Consider the following 19,448-nt stretch of genomic DNA (forward strand, 5'->3'; position numbering starts at 1 on the left):
TATTCTCCCCACAAACATCCCTGACAATAACATTATTTGAAAAGCTAATGTCCTGAATATAATTTATCCTATTCTATCAAGGGTGCTCCATACTGAGGGCAAAGGGAGCCTTTGTCTGTGGCTCATCCTGCTTGATATATTAGAGGTTGCTGCATGCATGAGAAGAAACCTGTATGCAGCACAGCTCATTTGTCTAAATGGGACAAAAGACTAATCTCACTGATTTTGCATATGTCAAAAGGGCAGCAGGTTTGTTTTCGTTTTTTGTTATTTAATTTGTCACGTTTTCCAAGGCTATCGATAGTGGATGAGTATGTTGATAACCCACTCGCTACCTTCTTGCTATCTTCAGGAGAAGAAAAGGCTAAGGAGTAAACCCTTCACAAATCTGGAGAGGAGTCCCCAAGATGCTTGGATGGTGTCTTGTACACCTCCATCCAGCAATTCCTGCAGCCAAACTGGTGCCAAATATTTTGCTGTGCTTTCCTTTGGACCACATTGACAAGGCCAAGAGTCTTGTTGCCTACGGAGCTTAGGACCTCCATAAACATTGCCACACTTGAGCCCCAGGGAGGTCACTTCTGCGCTGCTAACGCAGCGGGTTGACTTCTCCCAAGGAGGCACACTCCATTGTGTATGTTTTCATATTTATTGCCAGGGAGAAGGAGGAGTTGCATGTGGCATTTTCTACCTTGGGCGACAAAATAAGTTGACCAGCTTTGGATTCTGCGCATCTTGCCTTGAAGGGCTGGGGAGTCGATCTGTTCCTCTGCCACAGGCAGTAAAATGTATTGGGCTGGCCTTGATCTTAGGCATCTTTTCACCTTCCCTGCTCTTCTCTAATTTATTATTGGTACTGACAAAGCTGACACCATTGGCTATCTGTTCAGTGGGACAAATTCATGTACACAGCAGCTGCATCTTAGAAGAAGCCCTAGATCAAGGCCAAGTGTGCAAAAGTGTGAAGAATTATAAATACACTTGACCGTTCTTTAAATACTGACAAAGTTGGGGCACTATACATTAGGCAGCTGTGCATTGCCTGTGTGTACTGCCTTTAAGGTGGAAAGGGCTTAGTCTTTCAAAATTATATTACACCTACCCATTTGAATCCTTTCTATTAATAAATGAAATTCATCGTTGTTCACTTTTCAAAAAAAAAGTTTAGCTGTGCCCACTGTGATGCCATGTTCACGTGCTCATCTGGTGTATAATAAAACATTTATTATTTCCATATTTAGACTCAGGGCAATTTTTTCTGATAATATGCCATCTAATTGCTTAATCAGAAAGGTTATATAAAATAGTTTTAACAGTAGGGGGCTTTTTAATTAACATCATAATGCAGAGCTGCGCTGCAGCCTATTTTAGTATTGATAATCAAACTGGCACCACCAAACCTACAAGAAACTTTGGTGACTGGAGTTCTCCATACTCTCTTATGCTGCATTCAGAGAGCTAAGTACTCGTGAAATGCACATGCTTGTTGGGGTCACGACAAAACACTGCTCTTATCTGTAGTGGGGGAATGGAGTATATAGATCAGTGTTTTTCAACCACTGTTCCGCGGCACACTAGTGTGCCGCGAGATGTTGCCTGGTGTGCCGTGGGAAAAATTTGTTTATTTGATTCCTATTCAAGAGAATTACTTTATATATAGTCAATATAGGCACAGAGTTAAATTTTTTAACATTTTCTAATGGTGGTGTGCCTCGTGATTTTTTTCATGAAACAAGTGTGCCTTTGCCCAAAAAAAGGTTGAAAAACACTGATATAGATCTCAAATTAGGTAGCCATGGGCTCATAGAGAACATGCTTGGCCAGAAGAGATTCAATCTCTGGCACCTCTGAGTAGAGCTGGGGGGGAAAGATGCTGCCAGTCAGTGTAGGCAATACTAAAGTAAATAGATCAATGGATTTGGTATAAGATGGTTTCCTAATAACCGGAATGAAGTGTCACAAAGCACCTTGCAGGCTGTTACTGGCACATAGGGAATGTATTCCATGTCGACCCTCAGTAGTTCAATATGGTCTACACTGACGGGCAGCAGCTGTCCAGGGTTTCAGGCAGGAGTCCTTCCCAACCCCACCTGGAGACGCCAAGGGTCGAACCGAAGACTTTTTGCACTGCCAATCAGGGTAGACAGCACTGGGCTACCCAACAATGGTTCAATGTAGTATCAGGCATTCTTTGAGCTGTATCCAAAGTAGTGTTGAGTAATGCATCCCATCAATGCAGGATTTCTCCTTGCATAGCAGGATTCCCCACCCCTCCCCGCACCCCCCAAAATCTGTTCTAGGGGCTTCCCCAGCCCTCCGGAGCAGGTTGGGGTAGTGGCGGCGGGGAGTCGCATTTTAGAAATGGAAATTCCACTACTGGTGGGGCATGTGAGGTCGGTATCCAACTAATTTTGGGACATATGGGTCTGATGTGTAGTGTATGAGCTTCTTATAAATCATAACTCATTGGTTGGGCAAGAATGATACAACAGCTTATGTGTGGACGCAAGAACAAGAAGGTTGAAAAGAGTTGCTTCTCTGTGACAAATAATGTAGTTTAGTGCAGACTGAAAGATTTGTTGCTTGGCTTTATAAATAAAAGTTATATAAAAGAGGGAGTGAGATCTCAGCGTGAAATCCTCCACATTACAGCTTTTGCCCCTGGGAAGAACAAAAATTCCTATTAGCCAGTATGAACTCTCATCTGAATTTTCTCTCTTGCATGTATATATATCTTTCTGAGTTTGCATAAGGTTGGTATCACTATAGTACTGTATAACTGAGATATGGGCCACATGCAGAAATAAATGTGTAGTCAGCTAATGGTTCATTTTTTTTAAAGTTCTAGCCAGCTAAGTCAGAGCAGGCCCATGGAAGTCAGATACAGTACAGCCATATTTTGGATGAGGGGAATAAAAATCCTATGTTTAAAATGAATCACAGTAAAGGTAAAGGTACCCCTGATTGTTAGGTCCAGTCGCAGAAAACTCTGGGGTTGCCCACTCATCTCGCTTTATAGGCAGAGGTAGCCGGTGTTTGTCTGCAGACAGCTTCCGGGTCATATGCCCAGCATAACTAAGCCGCTTCTGGCGAACCAGAGCAGCACACGGAAACGCCGTTTACCTTCCCGCCGGAGCAGTACCTATTTTATCTACTTGCACTTTGATGTGCTTTCGAACTGCTAGATGGGCAGGAGCTGGGACTGAACAATGGGAGCTCACCCTGTCACGGGGATTCGAACCACCCACCTTCTGATCGGCAAGCCCTAGGCTCAGTGGTTTAGACCACAGCGCCACCGGCGTTAGAGTAACTACTGTATTGCTAAAGCTTGATGCCACTTAAAAATAGACTCTCACTCCTGCTTAGCTTTGTTTTCTGAAGTTTATGGCTGAGACCAGTTGCAGAAAAGATTGCAGTCCTGTGTTGCTGAATAAATGCTATCTAAGCCTTTGATAGAATGTGAAAGAGAGCTTTCCATAAGGACAATATGGTACTCCAGATTAAGTTCTGATTTTCTAGGAACCCAATTAGGCCATTCCTGAATACTCTTGAGCATCCCTTAATTGCATGCAGTTCTTATCGATGCAGTGCTTTCTGTATCATTCAGAAACATCCTGAATTCAGGAGCATAAAGTTTAAATAAAGAGCAACAGGCTGGCAGGCCGTTGCAAATCCTGTAACTTGAGAGGAACAGGATTTGGGCCAGTTACTCAAGGACCACAAGGTGGGGGAAGAGGGCTCATTTTGTACTATTGAGAGTAACTCTGCTAGAAATGTTGTGGCAGATTCCAATGCGTACTTTCCCATGGCTGCAATGTACTGCGCACGTTAAAACGATAACATAGGAAATTGTCCCAATTCAACATCGGAAGGCTAAAGGCTACCAAAGTGCATCAAAACACTGTTTGTCATCGGCAGCCTGCAAAACGTGCCTCTGTCTTCACTACCATGCACAGTGGTGGTGTTGTAGCACTGTTTATGCATGCCCAGAGGGTTGTTTATGAATGGGGATGTTTAGACCACATCCACATCATACATTTACAGCACTATGATACTGCTTTAAACAGTCATGGATTCCCCCCAAGAACCCTGGTAGATATAGTTTGTTAAAGGTGCCAAGAATTGTTAAGAGAGCCCTATTCCCCTCGCAGAGCTACAATTCTCAGAGTAGTTTAACAATCATTCCCTCTCCACAGTGAAGTATGATACTGCTTTAACTGAGTAGTGCTGATGGAACCATGGAGCCATTTTTTACACAACAGCCCCCCAAGTGCATTTTAAAGTTAAGGAGAAAGGGGGGGAATGCAACAAATTACCCTAATTTATATGTCTTCAGCATAGCTTTATTTAGATCTGCTTGCAACACTTAATATACCTATTCAAGTATGGCCCAGCAAAATTGTAATGTATGTTTCGGTCTGAAATATTATGTAAATATTAGTGTATTTTCTGTTACGTTTTATAGAGCAATTGCATCAGCTAACCTTTTCTGCTCGCTACTTAAATATTAGTAACTTGTTAGTGTATTCCATTTTCCTGTCAATATGTCTGCCTTACAGCCGATTAATTTAAAGATCTGGAATACATTGAATGCTTGTGTTTTTATTTATTTTTAATACCTGTCATAATGAACAATAAGCCACTGAATTAGCTTGGGGAAAGACTTCTTTTTTACTTTTCTTTTCCCACATCACTTCATTATGATGGCATACCCTAGAACTGGATTTTGGACAGCCTCAGAAATCAAATTAGCAAGTGTGACACATAAAATGGGACTCAGTAAGTTTTCAAGACATGTCTCTGGTTAAGTGGCAATTGCCAAAACTCCCTAAGAGTTAGCTAATCTATCTCTGTTACAGAACTTTCCTGTTATAGCTGTAGGGGATATTATATCTCTTGACAGCTGCATTTAAGTTTTTGAAAATTATGAGATCATCTATTTCAACCTGGATGTCAGATCTTAGCATCTCTTATGATGAAAGTCAGGATGCTAACTTTTTTCTTTAAAAAATGCTAACTTTTTTCTTTAAAAAAAGAAATGTTCAGATATTGATGTTTCTTTTCTTTTGTCTTCATGTTTCAGAATGAAGAATAAGTTTTGGTATTTCGAATTTGGCACTTCTGAAACTTTTTCAGCAACCTGCAAGAAGCTGCATGAATCCCTAGAAATAGAAGTAAGAAACTAATTGCTATATGTTATTCTAGCAACTGGAGGGTTATACATGAAGCCAAATATTTATTTTTATCTATTCATTTATTTTAATTTATTTACATAATGTGTATCCCACAACTTCAGATTTATGTTTCCCAGGGTAGGTAAGGGAACTAGCTAGAAACAGAGTGCAATCTGAAATAAATAATAAACATATACGTGAACCATTTCTTCAAAGACACATTAGGAAAGGTCTCTATAGAAATAAAAATGTGGGAGAGATGCTGAGTTCAAAAGAGATGCAGTTAGGCAACAAAATGCATTCTACTTTGAAACCACCCCCTTCCAGTGTAATCCTGATGGCATTCTTTTGTTATAGCCCTGAGCATTTACTTATTTATGAATATTTATAAACTGCTTAAATTCCAAAGCAGTGTACTGAATTTTTCTAAATATACAGTGTAACAATCCAGAAAATCAACATAAAACAATTTCCCAAATCTGCACTGACCAGTGAAATAAAGTGACTGTTGATGAAACTTGAACATTGGAATAAGATTCAGTTTTGTTATTAGGCAAGTATTATTACAGTAGGAAAGAGAAAGAAGTTTGACCTTATTTCATTGCATTTTATACCTTGCCTTGCCAGTCACCTCTCATTCCACATAAGAAGAGCCCTGCTGGATTAGACCGGAGGTCCAATGCCTGTGGGAAATCTGCAAACAGGATCTCAGAACAAGGACCACCTTTCCTTTCTGCAGTTTTCTAGCAACTGTTATTCAGAAGCAAACAACCTCCAGCTATGGAGGTACAATGTAGCAGCTAACAGCCGCAAAAGTAGGGTATAAAAAAACCACTCTGAAATACAGTGTATATTCTTAAAACAGCAGGGAAAGCAGGAAATCAAAACTTAGCCACTTAGCATCAGGAACCAACTGGAAAGTTTGTGATCTCTATAGCACAGGGTTTTTTATATTTAAAAAAAAAAATTGAGGGGGAAAAAGTTGTGAAGGCAGGAATAGCTTTGGGAATGTAAATTTGAAAAAAACTTATTTCTATATATTCCATCTAAATTTTATAACCTTTAAAGATGAGTTCACGAAAACTGTACTCGCTTTCCTTAATTAAAGGTTAAAGAATGCATTTGGGGTGTGAGGGAACCATTCTTTTCATAAAGTAACTTTTGTCCGTGCACAGAACACCAGTTTGCAATTAGGTGATGAAGAATTTGAAGAGAGAGGTGAGCATAACTGGCAGAGGCGTAGCAAGCCCAGAGGGTACCGGGGGTGACAATTATTTTTGTCACACACACACCCGGACTCGAGGCGATGCCTGTATGGCACCCGGTATGGAGTGCGCATGTGTGGAATTCTGTGCATGCACATGCCGTGCGGTGTGGCTCCGCCCAGCCGAGCACTGAAAAAAGCCCATAAAAGGGGGTGGGGAGGAAAGCAGCCGCTGGCCGAGCAAGCAAATGGCTGCTTTCCTTCCTTCCTTCCTTCCTTCCTTCCTTCCTTCCTTCCTTCCTTCCTTCCTTCCTTCCTTCCTTTCGGCCTTTTTTAGCGCTCGGCTGCTGTGGCACGGAGCCAAGGGGCGGGCCAGTGAGGAGGGGGCGTTGCGGGCCCAGCAACTTAACTATAGAGATTTAGAAAGTTATTCTTGGTGTGGAGAAAGATTCGGAACAAACAGAACATATTTCTTCACACGACAAACCATTAATTTATGGAATTGACCAATGCAAGATGTGACACCTGACACTGAATTGGGGGGTTAGGGACTTGTAGCCCTCCATATGTTGCTGCACCAAAATCACTGTCATCCCTGACCGTTGGCTATGCTGGCTGGAGATGATGGGAGAGTGACAACATCTGGAGGGCCATGGACTCCCTACCACTGCTTTTAAAAGAGATGTGATAAACCCATGGAGATTAGGATTATCAATGGCTATTGGCCATGATATCTAGATGGGATGTCAGTGTTCAGATGTAGCTTGTTGCTGAGCACCAATTGCTAAGGAGGGCTATCAGCAATAAATATGACACAGAGACTTCCGGGGATCCCTGACAATTGTGCAAAACAGGATTCTGGGCAGGTTTCAGTCTGATCCAGCAGCGCTTTCCTTAGGATAGTGTGCACCCACATGCTGTATTTCAGTTGTTATAAAGTCATTTTCTTCATTTTTTATCAATATCTATTTATGCCACTTTTATACATGGCGCCATGTACTAAATACCATCATTTTATCTGACAAACACAATACCAAATAAAATATATTTGCCTTTCTTAATTCAACTTTGATATGTTAGCACAATGGAGATGGACATGTACTGAAAATTCCTCTGTCTGAACAAAAGAATTTATCCTTTAGTAATTCTGAAAGTAACTCATCACAGCAGGACTCTGAGGCCTAGTGAAATAATTGTCTTAGTATACTGCCTGCTGTGTTCAATATTGAGTGAATATGTTCCATTCACCATCTTATATCACAATTCTACCTTTATTTAAATACTTTTAGTCAGTTTGGGGGGCACAAGACCTTTATAAATTAACAGCAGGGAAATACCAAAGGTGTCAGATTGCATATTTATCATCTTTTTCGTGTAATACTTAAATATGTATTAAGAAGTGACTGACATAAATTAGGCAGATTTCAGAAGCCACAGGCTGTGGCTTGTAGAGGACCCCCTTCTGCTTGACATTTCATCCTTGTCAAAGATCAAATTATTTTAATTTAGGCTGCAAATTATAAGGAATGAAGACTTCTTTGTGGGAATTCCCTGTGGTAATCTGACTTTTGTTGTTACTGCTGCTTGTCAGTGTGCAAAAGATATAATATGCATGCAAATAAGGTTAAAAAATATGTACTATCTAATTATCCAGCCAGTACATTCCACTTGAAGACAGTGGGAGGCCTGACACACAGTATGTGTTTGATTCATTGAGGCCTGCAGGGTATTTACACAAGATTACTTTTAATTATGAAATTAATATCTGTTTATCGAGAATGTATAGCAGTAAGTGAGTATACACATGAGCAGAATTTTTAGTAAAAAAAAAAAAAAAGAATTCGTCTTTATGTTTAACATCTATGTGAGGTGTAAAAGCAAAGCCCAAAAGTTTGATTCCAGTACAAAACTTAAAGACACTTTCTCACCCCTCACTGAAAAGGAAGTCAATAAAAATGCACGTTTTGTTTTTCATCCCAGCTGCCAAGCGATTCCAAGATGTGTTACTGGAGGTTTTAGGCTGCCTTTCATTAATATTATATGCAGATTTAAACTTTTGATCCAGAAAGGCAAATGTGGAATGAAAACCTAATGGCTCTGAGTCCTCTTTCTTCCTCCCTCTTTCAAACATTGTGCACGGCAACACACAGAAACATATACAAATGGCTACGTTTCAGAGAGCCTGAAATCTAGAATGGGCAGATAAGAAAGGAAATATATATATACAATATAGAAGGGACAGGTTAGGAAAAAGCAAGATAGGATAAGGTGACAGGGGCTTAGGAAGCCTCTTTGCTGCTTGGGGTGGCAAATGCCGTGGGGAGGCACCCCCCTGGGGTGGGGGCGTTGGCGTCACAACGCACATCGGACGGACTGCACATGCGTGGAAATGCCGCACATGCTCAGTTCGTCCGGGCCGGCACTGCGGCGACCAAGCGAGCTGCTGAGCAAGTGGTGGCTTGCGGGGCTGCTCCAGCCATCCGAAAAGCAGCATGGATTGGGGGGGCGGGCGGCGGGGAGTGGCAGGAGGGGCCGCCGAGTGTCACCCCCCTGCCCTGGAACCCGGGGCGCCCTGCCCCCATCATCTCTCCCTTGCTACGCCACTGTAAGGTGAGATTTCAGTGGTTTTTAATTATTTTTTTCAAAGTGAATCTTGGGAAGGGAACTGAGGGCAACAGTGACTAGCTGCAGATGAGCTTGCCCCATTTGGAACATTATTTGCACCAGCACAACCTATTGGGCACACTGCTCTGAGCTCATTGGACACTGTGCATTAAGCACAACATTTTCATAGGGGTAAAGTGAACTAATTCCAGTCAATTTACCTGGATTCCATGAACCTTCCCATTGGACAGGTCATGTTGGCCTGGAGGTAGACATGTCTGGTAGGTGAGGTCCCATTGCCTCCATTTTGTATGATCCATATAAGAGTTCATTCATGTGGGATAGAATAGGACTAGGCTAGCCAAGGAATAACAGAGAACCCTCTGCTGCATTTTCCAGTAGGACTTATTCCTTTTGTTGCTAATACAGTTAAAACCATGACAAATTAAAAAGGACAACAGCAAAGTACAAAATCAAGTTACTATCTCAGCAACAGAAAGCTAAAAATAAAAGAAAACAAAAGCCCAAGAGACTGGATAAGCCTTTTATTTAGATGATTTCAAAATTAGATCCAAATCATCATTGATGATAGTACACATGAGCAATCATTTAGTATCTCACCCTTTTTGGCAGTGAGATGAATGATAGATTGACGCTGTAATTTAGCAACAAATAATGGTCGTGGTTCAAATGGTGAATTAAAGGACTTGGGAAATATTAATACATGTACCTGGAAGGACAGTTCTTCTTTCTACATTACTGTTTGATGTCCAGGTTGCACGTGGGGACGGAATTAATGTATTATAACAATCCAATACCCTACTGTGGTTAAATATCAACTTGGTAACCATATGGTACAATATAACTCTGTACAGTATTACCCTTGCCCCAAAAGGTGGCTTTCAACACACTTCATCATAATTCATCAGCATTTTAGTGTGGATTTTCTGAACAAAATACATTTTATATGCAATTTTAACTAATCTGCAGGTTTTACCAGAAATGTCCCATAATAATATAATACAACTTTTTTTTTACTAATATATGCAGTTTTCCCCTAACATATATAACTCTTTTGTACACATTGTTTAGTCAGAGAACCGTATCACAAAATTTGAAGATGTGCCAATTTGGAAAGAGAGCTGTTTTTGTTGTTGTTTGAATATTGCTTCAAGAAGTGTGTATGATGTAGTCTCTTATGGAAATGCAAATGAAACCAGTTTTCTCCCCTAGCCCAACTGTCAGCTGATTATTCATTCTCCACCCTTTCCCACTTTCCTCCTCCTTGCTTGTTGCTCAAAGATGGTTCCTAATGGTGGCAAGACCCTTTGTTCCTCACCTTACCTTCTTCATTTCTCCTCTGCACAGGCTGCTCACACCACGAACAGGTGTAGCTCCACACTTAAACTTCCATCATTAGATGTGCTGTGGTGACATTTGAGGGCCTATGACACAATTAGGCGCCATTACTATTTCCCATCAATGTGCAACTTCTCATCTGCCATCCATTTCTTCCTTCTAGTCCTCTGTCAACAGAGAGCCACCCTGCACTACCCTCCATAGGTCATTACTTAATAATAAACCATAAAAATAATAAAAATAATTGGGAGACAAATTGGGAGTTATGTACCTGTCACAAAGACACTTCTGTGGAGTGTTGTCATGCTTCTTACCTTAGATTACTAGGTGAATATAGCTTTCAACACTTATTATGAATTAAGGTGATGTCAGAATTAGAGCCATATTATGGAAAAAAGCAACATAATAATACTTTACTAATGAGGTGTGAGATGTCACAGTAGATCAAAGTGGAATCCAAAAAGCATTAGAAACCTGAAAGGAATCGTAACTTGACTCAAGGGGCTAGCTGTTGCAGTTCTACTTCTACTTGGGCCACTTTCACAAAGGAGATTTTATTTTTTCACTATCTGAAAGAACCAGATTGAGCAGGTAGCTGTTCCTAAAACAAAATATGAGCAAAATATTTCCATATGATGAGGCATTATGTAAATGGCTTTGGCTGTAGTTTGGACTGATTTTAACCATACCATTGTAAACTTTCTATAATCATACCAGTGCAAGCCTCCTACAAGAGAGATGGATGGTTAAAATGGTCTAAGTAAACAATACAGAAAAGTAATGTATTAAAACAGCTTAAACTTGGTTGAAGCAACCAAGAAGCAAGTTTGAAGACTGATGATGTAGCAAACCATTTAAGTGAAAACCTCCCCTTTAAGTGAGAACCTAGTTCTATATTGGTTTTTTCCCTCCAACAGTACATCAAATAATACAGAAGGTAGAACTCCTGACCTTTTCTTTTTAGTGCCACAGGTAAATGAAACCTTTGACAGAGAGAGCTAGAGGGCCCATTGTTGTTGATTGTGAAGATAGCTTGAACAAATATCAGTATTTGCCCACTAAGCTCTGTGATGTCATCACAAGTGCCTTCAAAACTGGTGACTATTGGGGACTAGATTTGAGGGCATTAGTTTTTTTGCTATCACATTGTTTCATTTTCCATTTCACAGATGCCTTACAGTTCAGGGCTGGGGTGTGGGGAAAATGTTAGCGGTGGGGTCCTGACCATAGCTGTCAACTTTTCCCTTTTTAAAAGGGAAATTCCCTTATTCCAAATAGGATTCCTCGCAAGAAAAGGGAAAAGTTGACAGCTATGGTCCTGACACTGGCCTCTATGCTTACTTGTATTGTGTTAGAAACTAAAACATAGAAAATGAGCATGTATGGAAGTGAGCTCATGTAGCAGGTTAATTCTGACATCACTGATTTCTCCCTTTATTTCTCTCTCCTTCTTTTCCTGACAAGTGTGATGGATTTCAGATAGACTTAAACAATTTTTCCCTGGAAGGGATTGCCATTTTGAACATCCCAAGCATGCATGGAGGATCAAATCTTTGGGGTGAGACCAGGAAAAGGCGAAGCCATCGTCTATTTGAAAAGAACAGGTCAGATAAAAGAACCACTGTTACAGATGCTAAGGAACTGAAGTTTGCATGCCAAGGTGAGAGTTCAAGTAGAAATAAATAAAACTTCAAGATTTTATGTATATTTTTACAAATAGTTGATGACTGTTCAATGTATGAGAGAGTATCTGGCAGCAAATCCTAAAGGTGAGGATTTATAGAATAATTCTAACTAGGTCAGGTGAAAAGTTTAGATCTTCCAGCTATCTAAACAGTATGCTTCCTGTCTGGGCTCAGATTTGGTGATTTCTTGACAGCTTCAGAAAAGGATTTCTGTTTTCAGATTAATGTCTTTTCCTAGCCTATATATATAAAGTTATTTTAATATGTTTGTGCACCCCTAGTTTTGCATTAGTCTTGTGCTAATGTCTGTTAATGCTGGGTTGAGACACAAATATAAGCTTGCTTGTTAATATCTGTTCCATTATTTCTTTATACTGAATGAATATCCTGTCAGGTGTTTTTAATTGTTAGGCCTGACAAAGCCACAGATTTGAGAGCACTTCCAGGAGTTTTCCTCAAGTTCTATTTTTTCTAATATTTTAGTTTTCTTAATAGGACTTGGTAATTCATCTGTAAATTAGGGTTCCATTATGTCTACAGGTACCCACATGTCAAAGGAAGTGGAGCCTTATTTTGCAGCACTTCATGTACAGTAATCCAAAACCAACCAAATATTTGTTACAATTTGGCAAGGGTTAGAATGCCATGCAGGTAGGGGCAGGGGATAAATCTGTTTGGTTTGGAGAGCCAGTGTGGTGTGAGAGCCAGTGTGGTGTAGTGGTTAAGAGCAGTAAGCTTGTAATCGGGTGAACCGGGTTCACGTCCCCGCTCCTCCACATGCAGCTGCTGGGTGACCTTGGGCTAGTCACACTTCTTTGAAGTATCTCAGCCCCACTCACCTCACAGAGTGTTTGTTGTGGAGGAGGAAGGGAAAGGAGAATGTTAGCCACTTTGAGAGTCCTTCGGGTAGTGATAAAGCGGGATATCAAATCCAAACTCTTCTGAAATCTTCTATATTGAGAATCTTCCTAAATTTACACTTCCTCAACCAATATGCAAGCCGAAACATAGCTGTACTTCAAATCTGCACTTCTCTGAATTTTGCAATGTTCTCCAATCAAAAATAGTGTGCAAGAAAGCAAGTACAGTGGTACCTCGGGCTACAGACGCTTCAGGTTACAGACTCCGCTAACCCAGAAATAGTACCTCGGGTTAAGAACTTTGCTTCAGGATGAGGACAGAAATGGCACGGCGGCAGCGGGAGGCCCCATTAGCTAAAGTGGTACCTCAGGATAAGAACAGTTTCAGGTTAAGAATGGACCTCCAGAACAAATTAAGTTCTTAACCAGAGGTACCACTGTATTAGGGAAAGTGTGTAGGAAATTCATATGTTGTGAGCAAATAATATGCAAGCTGAAGGATAAGAAATTGGAGGGAAAACTGAGATTGACAGATTCATCCACCCCTACATGCAGGTTCTGAAGTCCACCAGATTCTAAGGACTGAATGAGCTGTGTGGGCAAGCAGGGAAAACAGGCGATAGCACATAACGGAAGCAAGGAGGGGCCATGAGGAGAATGGGGCCATAGAAACCTTCACCCAGGGCCTAAATGCAGTGGAGTGTATGAGCTGCTGTTAAGGAGAATAGAAGGAGCAGATATTTGTGGTGGAGAGATAGTGGCCAGGGTTGAGGGGTTTAACTCTACTCTCACCACCACTTTCCCTCTGCAAGCCCTTTGACTGCTGTTCCTCTCAGCTAGGCAAGGTTTCCCAGTGAGAGAAAGGAGCTGGGGGAATGGCTGCAGAGGAAAAGTGTAAGGCACACATCACCCCTGCCTCCCACTTCCTTTCCCCTGAGAATGCCCTCTCTTCCCTCCCCTTGTTTGACACAACATACTTAGCGCCAGCCTGAGGGGCTTTCTATACCATAAAGAGAAAAGTGTGCCAGGCATAACTTTTATATATATATTATTTCTGCAGCACTATGGTGGGGAAAGTTACGCTGGGTAAAATTGCCCTTTGTGCAGCTTAAAAAACACAAAGGTACATCAGAGTGTATTTGCAAATCTTGAGGGGGAAACAAGTAGGGCAGACTGAATTTCACAGAACGCTTAGCCCAAGCTCTCTCAAATGTGACCTGGGTTTTGGAAACCCCATCTATCCCAGAGCCTTAAACTGTATAACAGTTGCAACAAATGGAGGAAGTCACGCAATCTTTTCCCCTCTCCCAGTGCAACCAAAGCAATTGTGATGAGCAGCAAATTCCAAAAGGAACAGGGTTTTCCTGTCTTTGGTTTGAACCTCTGTTCTTTTCCTACCCGTTCTCCTTTTTAAAATGCGAGCTCTGGTCCAAAGTGGGGAGTTTCATTTTCACATAACATGTGAGAATGCCTAAAGCTAGCAAGACACCTCTTACTCCCAGGCACATACCCCTGCACATTAAATTATTTTAAAGATTAATTTTAATATGCTCGTGCGCATGCTACTGGAAAGTGATGAACTCAAATGTCTGGTAGAGCCTACGCCAACCTGGTGCAATCCCCATAAGCTAGAGAACACCAGGATGGGGAATGATGGCCCAGGATCTGTGTGGCCTTTGCGGTTTGTAAGCATTATTCAGTTTCCTAAAGAAGCTGCATGTTTCCAAACAATTGTTCAGAGACTTCACAGCAGTTGCCAGCTAGATTGGCTCTAACCACTGTCATACCCTTTACTATAACTACTGACATTCCACTTTTGTCTTCAAACCAGATGTCATCCATTACGGAGAACATTCTCTCTGCAGGTGCATTAAAGTCTCTGCATGCCAAAACAAATTCAGCAAGCAGCAGAAGATTTTTTCTGATGTGCTTTTAAAAAGTGATTTAGAAATTTCACCCATCTAACAGCCAGTTCTCACCAGCAATTTAAAAAACAAACTGTGTGTGTGTGTGTGTTTGTGTGTGCGCAAGAGAGAGAAAGCATTATAATTCACATGAACGTGAACCATGCTCATAGCTTTGGGCAAGAGTCTGAATGCTAATAAGGATGCGGATCTTCATGTAACTTTTATTTTGAATATTTAGTGACCTTCAAATATTGCCAGTGCAATACACTTGATATTGAGAAACGTGGTTGTGAAGGGATACTACAAGCTTCTATATATCCTAGCACAATGGACATTATTATTAGTAGGTGTGGAGTGAGACCACTCCTTAAGAAACCCTCAATGGATTCAGAAAACTAAAGAATTACTGTCCTTCTTGGGCAAGGTTATTGAGCAAATGGTTGCAGGCCACATCCAAGCTCTCTTGGATGAAGCCAGTTTTCTAGATCCCATTTCAATCAAGGTTTAGGCCCAGTTTGCGCATGGAAGCTACTTTGGTTGCCCTGTATGAGTCCAACCCTCCAACTCCAACTCAGTCAGCTCTGCCAACTGGCCAGCTGCTTCTTCAGCTACTCTGGCCCAGCTAACTGCCCCTTTCTTACAGAGGTGTCCAACAACAGTGGTGTGGGAATCTCTTACCCATCACTACTTGAGCTCCCCGCTGCTGCTGCCACTGGCACTAATCTTGGGCTCCTGGTCCCCTGGCAGAGCCTGTCCAGGCTGGCACCACAGTCCCAAGTCAGCTGTAGGGGAAAAATATTTATAATTTAACTCTCCATACAAGAGTGCATTACTCCATATTGCTGAAATTATTAAAAACCATAAACTATTGGCTTTTGTGATGAACCATATGCTCAAGAGTGACAGTACAAGAGGGTTTGAAGAACGAATGTAAGATGTTCAAAGGTGTCTTTATGTATTAAAAGCTAGAATAATCAACCCTCAAATTAATACTATTTATTATCAATAATTTGCAGCTCAATACCAGTGCATTTTTATGTACAGTATTGAGAGAAGTGTTAATTAACAAATTTTTAATATACAAAAGTTCTCATTCTTAAAGGGAAAGACCATCCTCAGTACCTTTTATTTAAATTCCCTTTTAGAGCAACACATCAGAACCAAAATGACCTCAAAAATACTGGTAAGCATGTGCCTTCAACCCTCAGATTTGCTGCTTAAATTTGACCCCTATCAATTAACCTACCAAAGACTTTTGTCCAGTGACCTACAGATTTAGCCAATAAAAGCTTGATAACCTAGTTAAAACAAGTAAGTTCAATAACAGCAAAAATACTGTTAATACATTGGTGAATTACCTTTTTACACCATAGATTTTGAGGTTTACAGCTCAACATTTTCCACTGTGACCCTAATGCAAATCAACAGCAGAATGCATGTAGCATTTACCAGTTTGTTGTAGTCTTCATGACAATACATGAAGTTTTTTAATATATATATATGAAGGACAAGAGCATAAACTTGTTTGATTCCTTATCGGTCTAACAAAAGCAAGTTCCAGCATTTTACATCATTCACCTTTTTTTTTTTTTGACAGCTGTATAACAATGTCATTCTCCATGCTGTTCATGCTAGTTAAATGGGTTCTTTCTTTTTCAATTATCTAGCAACATTTTTGTCAATTATCTAGCAGCTCACATTATCAAAACTTGCCATAAACTGGATAGTTCAGTCACATTCCTATAATGATGGAACATATGTTTAAAAGGCACCCGTGTCCCGACAGAAATCAAACATGTGGCCTAAGCTGAAAGAGATCTGATGTATGTGCTATTAAAGGAATCTAGTTTCTGGATTCAGCGCTTCTGAATTCAGTGGCCACAGTGTCACCCTTCCTTTCAAGTTGTTGCAAATAGTTCCTTCTTTTTTTAAAGGAAACCTTTCCTATTATCTTTTGTTTTAGCAGAATCAATTCATTTTCCAGAGGAGAGATCTTCCTTTCCCATGTGCCAGTTTGCTAAGTGAAAGGTTTTTACCTGCTCAGCTATGAACCAAGGCCAGAGCTGAGAGCACTACTCTAAAGAAGCATTTGAGAAATGTGGGGTTTTGAAAAGATATGCTATTCTGAGGTTCAGCTTAGAAGAATTAAAAACAGATTTCACATAGCTCTTTATATCCCTTTATTTGGGAACAAGAGTGCCATCCATACCTCTAACAAACAAAAACATGAAACCAAAGCAATTTAAACCAGTGTTGGGAAAACTTTGGTTAGAAATATCATAAATATTTGTGCAAAGGTACTTTCAGGTTTTCAACAAATATGGATAGGTTTGTTATAGAAGAAAATATAACTCATGTACTGTATTACTTATCAGACCTGTTAATTTATATCCCCTAACCAATATACAAGACCCTTCATTGATATGGCATGGAAACTGAAAATCATAACCTTGTTGGATTTGAAGGATTAGAATACAGAAAGCACCTGACAGATATTCAGATGTAATTGTGTGTGTGAGGGGGGTGTCTTTGTTTCCTAAACAGCAACTTCCAGGCACACATTGTTGCAGGTGCTTTTGAAACTCCAGGGAGTTTTTAAGGCAGACACACTGGTTAATGATATTGGCTTATTAACCATTGGCTGTCATTGATTTTATCCAGATGCCACTACCAGCATTTAGAAAATGCTTTACCATAGGAGCCAGCTTCTAGGGGCCAAGGGAGCTTTGGCTCACCATAAAATATACCCCCCCAAAGTAGAAGGGTATTGCCATTCAAATGGTGTGCGTGCCCTGTGTCATGTAATCAATGGGGCACGGCTTACCTGCCCCCCCTATTTTATTCAAGTTGGCACCCCTGCTTTACTATCAATGAAGCAGGTAGATAATCTTCTCTGGGTCAAGAATTGAAATGATAAATAGGGCCCTTGCCTGCAGTGGCTCAGATAATTGTTACATCAGTCTTCTGATTCCTCAGATATCCACAGCTGTTCAAAGCGATTTGCCTAGGCTACCAATCACCATTCACTAAACAGCAACAGAGAGATGTAAATCTCCAGATGTCATTGAGCTACAGCTCCCAGATGGATGTGAGGGGCAGATGAAGCTTGTCCACCTAGGAAGGTAGCGCATCTAGGAGAAGGAAAACTCTAGTCCTAACCCCCCCCCCCCCCCCCGCTGCCTTGTGGGATATGTTCAGGAGAAGAAAAGGCTAAGGAGTAAACCCTACACAAAAATGGATGGTTGGATGGGGCCTTATACACCTCCTTCCGGCAACTCCTGCAGCCAAGCTGGTGCCAAATGTATTGCTCTGGTTTCCTTTGGACCACATCAGTGAGGCCGAAGGGGGGCGGTCTTGTCATCTCAGCACCCCGGAAACTCCATGCACACTGCCCAAGCTTGCACACCGTGGAAGGTCACTTTGGTTCTGCTAATGCAATGATTTGACTTCACCCCCGGAGGCGCACTCCATTGTCTCTCAAGACAGACGGATGCCAACAACTCCCAGAATCGCTCCTCATTGGCTTTGCTCCCTGGGCCTGGTGGGCGATTCCCGCCGGTTGCCCGTCCCTATTGCAAATGAAGCAGCTCTCTTTAGCGCACCACCCAGAGTTCAATTAGGGCAACCAGAGTTGGTGGGATTCATGACAGATGGCGAGATATCCCCTTGCTGGAATTCTGTTCAGCAAACATATGCCTTGACAATGCCGCAAAGATTCTAAAAACATGCTTCAAGGGCTTGTGATAACCAAGGACTAAAAAAAAAAAAAAGTGCTTTAGCAACACACATGAATGACAGCCAGCGTGTTTGTGACCCAGTTACTTGGAAATAGCTGGTACAGAAACAGTTGGCACTCAACTTTAAATAAAACTATAGAACTCTCTCAGCCTCTCCACTCTCGCTGTGTAAATGTGAAAGTACTGTAAATCCTGTTGACAGTTATTGCCATATCTATTGGCACACAGTCAACACCAGCTATTTGAAAAGTGTTGTGCCGCAGAGCTAGTGCCCATTACCTGTCTCCCTATATTTTCTTACAATTTATTTTCACCCCAGCAGGCAGCACCTCACAATGCCATTAATTTGTAAGGCAGCTTGCTCTTTCCAGTGCAGCCTGTTTACAATATGCTCATGTAAACAACCCAGGAGTTTGCTGGCAATGCTTTACAGTGTCAGAAGGGACACCACAATTTAAAAAGCAGTAGAGGGGAAAAGAGCAAGTCAGGTGGGTCACCCACATCCCAAGCTCGTCTCCTAAACCCTAGGTCATTCTTCCTTCTCTAAAAAAAATGTCAGTGCCTAAATCATGGGTAGGCAAACTACGGCCCGGGGGCCAAATCAAGCCCAATCACCTTCTAAATCCAGCCCGTGGACAGTCCAGGAATCAGCGTGTTTTTACATGAGTAGAATGTGTCCTTTTATTTAAAATGCATCTCTGGGTTATTTCTGGGGCATAGGAATTTGTTCAATTCCCCCCCCAAAAAATATAGTCCGGCCCCCCACCCCCAAGGTCTGAAGGACAGTGGACCAGCCCTGTGCTGAAAAAGTTTGCTGACCCCTGGCCTAAATAATCCATTGGATTGAACTAGATGGTGGATATAATTTAAAATACAGAAACTACAATCCATCTGCACACTAGATTTGCGTACACAGAT

General features: G+C 41.3%; 1 protein-coding gene across 2 annotated transcripts in view; it reads left to right on the forward strand.

The window, feature by feature from the left end:
• The window catches only part of DGKB (diacylglycerol kinase beta), a 223,250-nt gene that overhangs the window by 165,058 nt on the left and 38,744 nt on the right, over positions 1–19,448 (forward strand). For both annotated transcript variants that reach the window (XM_033165554.1, XM_033165555.1), the window contains 2 exons: positions 5,084–5,174; positions 11,806–12,001. In XM_033165554.1, coding sequence (XP_033021445.1) covers positions 5,084–5,174; positions 11,806–12,001 — 287 coding nt within the window. The remainder of the gene's footprint in view (positions 1–5,083; positions 5,175–11,805; positions 12,002–19,448) is intronic.

The sequence above is a fragment of the Lacerta agilis genome, chromosome 12 (genome assembly GCF_009819535.1).
Source record: "Lacerta agilis isolate rLacAgi1 chromosome 12, rLacAgi1.pri, whole genome shotgun sequence".
Classification (NCBI taxonomy): domain Eukaryota; kingdom Metazoa; phylum Chordata; class Lepidosauria; order Squamata; family Lacertidae; genus Lacerta; species Lacerta agilis.